This window comes from Propithecus coquereli, unplaced genomic scaffold, assembly GCF_000956105.1.
Source record: "Propithecus coquereli isolate 6110/MARCELLA unplaced genomic scaffold, Pcoq_1.0 Scaffold602, whole genome shotgun sequence".
Taxonomy (NCBI): domain Eukaryota; kingdom Metazoa; phylum Chordata; class Mammalia; order Primates; family Indriidae; genus Propithecus; species Propithecus coquereli.
The window spans coordinates 130,944-135,821 of NW_012151975.1; the positions used below are offsets into that span (position 1 = coordinate 130,944).

Here is a 4,878-nt window from a genome sequence, read left to right on the forward strand (position 1 = left end):
TCTGGGAGGCCGAGGTGGGAGGATTGCTTGAGGTCAGGAGTTGGAGACCAGGCTGAGCAACGGTGAGACCCTGTCTCTATTAAAAATATAAAAATTAGTCGGGCATCGTGGTGTGTCCCTATAGTCCCAACTACTCGGAGGGCTGAGGCAGGAGAATCACTTTCAGGAGCTGGAGGTTGCAGTGAGCTATGAGGAGGCCACTAAACTCTACCCGAGGCAACAGAGGGAAATTCTGTCTCAAAAAAATAAAATAAAATTGGAATCAATCCTCTGAAACCCTGCTACTGCTTTATCAACTAAGTTTATGTAATATTCTAAATCTGTTGTTGTGATTTAAAAATGTTCACAGCATCTGCAGGAGTAGATTCCATCTTAAGAAACCACTTTCTTTGCTCACCCATAAGAAGCAACCCTTCAGCTGCCCAAGTTTGGTCATGACATTGCAACAATTCAGTCAACATCTTAAGGCTCCACTTCTAAATTCTAGTTCTCTTATATTTCCACATCTGCAGTTACTTCCTCCACTCAAGTCTTGAATCCCTCAAAGCCATCCGTGAGGGCTGGAATCAACTTTTCCAAATTCCTCTTACTGTTGTTATTTTGACCTCCTCCCATGAATCGTGAATGCTCCTAATGACATCTGGAATGGAGAGTGCTTTCCAGGTTTTCAATTCACTTTGCCCAGATCCATCAGAGGAATCACCATCTATGGCGGCCAGAGCCTCATGAAATGTATTTCTTAAATAATAAGACTTGAAAGTCAAAATTACTTCTGGATCCATGGACTAAGGAATAGATGTTGTGTTAGCAGGCATGGAAACAGCATCAATCTCCTTGTGTATCTCCACCAGAGCTCTTGGGTGACCAGGTGCATTGCCAGTGAACAGTAATATTTTGGGTTTTCTTTTTTTTTTAGAGAAGGGGTCTCACTCTGTTGCCCAGGCTGGAGAACAGTGGTGCAATCATAGCTCACTGCAACCTCAAACTCCTGGCCTCAAGTGATGCGCCCACCTTGGCCTCTCAAAGCACTGGGATTATAGGCATGAGAAACCATGCCCAGCCAGGAATAACATTTTGAAAGAAATTTTTCCTGAGCAATAGATCTCAACAGTGGGCTTAAAATATTCAGTAAACCTTACTGTAACCAGATGTGCTGTCGCCTAGGTTTTGTTGTTCCATTTAGAGCAGTGGTCCCCAACCTTTTTGGCACCAGAGACAGGTTTCATGGAAGACAGTTTTTCCACAGAAGGTGGGGTGGTGTGTGTCGAGCAGTGACGCAAGCGATGGGGAGTGGCTATAAATACAGATGAAGCTTCAGTTGCCTGCTGCTTACCTCCTGCTGTGCGGCCGGTTCCTAATAGGCCAACTACTGGTATTGGTCCACAGCCCAGGGGTTGAGGACCACAGATTTAGAGCACAGGCAGAGTAGATTTGGCATAAATCATTTTTCTTTTCCCCCATCTGAAGCACTTGTCTTAAGATTTAGTGTAATTCATAAGGGCCCTATGATTTTCAGAATGGTAAATGAGCACTGGCTTCAACTTTATGTGACCAGCTCCATTAGCCCCTAACAAGAGGGTCAGCCTGTCCTTTGAAACTTTGAAGACAAGCATTGACTCCTCCTCTCCAGCTATGGAAGTACTAGATGTCATCTTCTTCCAGTAGAAGGCTGTTTCATCACGTTGAAAATCTGTTCTTTAGTGTAGCCACCTTCATCAATTATCTCAGCCAGGTCTTCTGGATAACTTGCCGTAGCTTCTCCATCAATCAGCATTTGCTGCTGCACCTTGCACTTTCGTGTCATGGAGATGGCTTCTTTCCTTAAAGCTCATGAATCAACCTCTGCTAGCTTCGACTTTTCTTCTGCGGCTTCCTCACCTCTCTCAGCCTTCACAGACAGAAATGCAGTATTAGGGCCTTGGCTCTGGATTAGGCTTTGTCTTAAGGGAATGTTGTGGCTGGTTTGATCGTCTATCCACACCACTCAAACTTTCTCCATAGCAGCAGTAAGGCTGTTTTACTTTCCTATCATCTGTGTGTTCATTGGAGTAGCACTTTTAATTCCCTTTAAGAAATTTTCCTTTGCATTCACAATGTGGCTAAGTGTTTGGCACAAGAGGCCTAGCTTTCAGCCTATCTCAGCTTTCAATATGCCTTCCTCACTAAGCTTAATCATTTCTAGCTTTTAATTTAAATGAGAGAAGTGTGACTCTTCCTTTCATTTGAACACTTAGAGGTCTTTGTAAGGCTATTAATTGGCCTAATTCCCAATCAGGGAATAGGGAGGCCTGAGGAGAAAAAGAGAGATGGGGAAACAGCTGTTGGTTGAATAGTCAGACATAGACAATACTTATCAATGAAGTTTGCCATCTTATATGGGTGAGCATGGTTCGTGACACTCCAAAACAATTACAATAGTAACATCAAAGATCACCAAAAGAGACATAATAATAATGAAAAGGTATGAAATCTTGTGAGAATTATCAAAATGTAACAAAGAGAGACAAAGTGAGCACATACTGTTGGAAAAATGACACCCACGGACTTGCTGGACGTAGGGTTGCCACAAACCTTCACTTTGTAAAATACACGTTATCTGTGAAGTACAATAAAACAAGGTGTGCCTGGGAATAAATGGCCAATAAGCACTTGCCAAGATGCTCAGGATCATTAGGCATCAGGAAAATAAAAACGAAAACAATAAAATACTACTAAGCAAACACTAGAATGGCAGAAAGTAAAAATACTGATAGCCCAAAGTATTGCTGAGGATGTGGAGCAACTAGAACTCTCTTATTCTGCTGGTGGAACTTCAAAACGGTACTGCCACTTTAGAAAACAGTTTGGCAGTTTCTTATAAAGTTACACAGATACTGACATATGACCTAGCAATTCCACTCCTAAGTATTTACCCAGGAGAAATAAAAATACAGTGTACACAAACATTTATAGTACCTTTATTCATAATAGCCACAAACCAGACACAACCCAAACGTGAGTACCTGGAGAATGGATAAACTGTGGAACATCCATACGATGGAGTGTTATTTGGCAATGAAAAGGAATTAAGTACCGATATACAAACATTATCCTAGGTTAAGAAGACACACATACACAAAAAAGCATATACTGTATGATTCCATCTGTATCAATTTTTAGAATAGGCAAAACTAATCATTAGTGTTGAGAAGTAAATTCAGCAGTTACCTGGGGCCAGGAGAGTGACTACAAGGGGGCAAGAAGGGACTTTTTTGGGTAATTGAAATGTTCTATAACTTAAACAGGTACATTAAAATATATACTTAAAATGGGTATTTTTACTGCATATAAATTATACTTCAGAAGTTATTGAAAAATTTTAAATTATATCTGTGATTTAGAACTTTAAACATAAAATGAAAAAGGTAAAACTAGAAAATGATTTGGTGAGGGTGCTTTTCAAAATCGAAGACCATATATAATCATTTGGAACAGTCTCGTGTTTATCAAAAGATTAAGTGTTTTATACACAAATATAAAATTTAGCTTCCAAACTAACCCCCCAAATAAAATACTATCTTGCCTATTCAAAGCCTAATGGAACTCCTCAACAAAATAAAGGAGACTTAAAAAAATCTATAAAATCATTTTCAATAATAAACTGTGAAATGCCCTTCCTTCCCTCTGACACTCTCTCGCAGTGCGGATGTGCCTGCCCTCCCTCTACTCTCCCTCCTGCTGCATTACCTGAGGGGAGGCCAAGCCCTGAGCATAAGGTGGCAGGCTGTTGTTCTGATCCATGATGTTCGTTTTCTTCTTGGAAAACCCAAAGCCCTTGGACTGGAACTTGTCTCAGCATCCAGTCTCTCCCTAGAGCAACCCCAGCACACTCTTCTCAGCAGCTTTTCCAATTCCTCAGGTTATCTTCACACACCAGGAAACAGAGATGCTGCTTTGAAAAAAGTCTAAGTTTAATGTAAGGATCCAGGTAAACTGTATAGTCTTAACAAGCAAGTTTCACAGTTACACAAAACACAAAAAAGAAAACCAATGAAGCTATTTTGGAATATATTTCTTTTTACCTTATAATCCTAAAGCTTTATTTCTTCCATGTTTCCTGTGATTTCAGGCAAAATTGCCAAAAAAAAAAATTGTTTTGTTACTTGTTCAAATTAAATACCCTGATAATACTCAAAATTAAGGTGACACAACCTGCCTTAAAAACTTTTGCAGGAAAACATCTAGAGAAAATGAATTCCTAAGCAAACTGTAATATCAGAGCATTTATTAAGCACTGTATACACAGCACTGTTAGGCCAAGTTCAGGTTTTTAAATATTCCATTCAATTTTATATCCACCACAATGTCTTGGGCATAAATTTTAAAGAATATTTAATTGAACCAAATATGCTTTAGTGTGATCATTTCTTGAGCTCCTGCTATCATGAAAGATTGTGAAAGAAGCCATACAGATACACAATAAATAAAACATTGTATTTTTATAAATGTAATGACCTTACCTCTTTAGAACATATTAGTGCAAATTGTGCCTATATTTGGCTTTTCTTAAATCACCATCTCTTTACTGGGTACACATCTGAAATGACTTTCCCATGGAATAACCAAGAGACTGCTGAAAGATCTTTCGTTCAGTTCAAACAGACCCATAACTTGCTCAGGGTTGCTGTGAGAACTGATTGAATCAACATAGGATCAGTGACTGAGTTAACACAACAAGAACAGTGTCTAGTTATTATATAGCACATATAGGACAAATATTAGCTAGTATTAGATTTCACTTCAAACATTTATTATCACCTAATAAAATATTCTCACACAGAACTTACAGATATTGAAGTTACAAGTCATATGACCAAAGACCCAGATACATTTCAAGCA

The 4,878-nt window shown here is 39.2% G+C and overlaps 1 protein-coding gene across 3 annotated transcripts in view; it reads right to left on the reverse strand.

The window, feature by feature from the left end:
• TBP (TATA box binding protein) overlaps nt 1-4,878 on the reverse strand; it is a 36,640-nt gene that overhangs the window by 15,795 nt on the left and 15,967 nt on the right. Inside the window, exon 2 of one of the 3 annotated variants that reach the window (XM_012659308.1) lies at nt 3,727-3,928. The exons of 1 other annotated variant lie outside the window; for it this stretch is intronic. In XM_012659308.1, coding sequence (XP_012514762.1) covers nt 3,727-3,780 — 54 coding nt within the window. In that variant the 5' untranslated portion in view covers nt 3,781-3,928. Of the gene's footprint in view, nt 1-3,726; nt 3,932-4,878 lie in introns of all 3 variants that reach the window. One more of the 3 variants, XM_012659309.1, reaches the window with a different exon arrangement.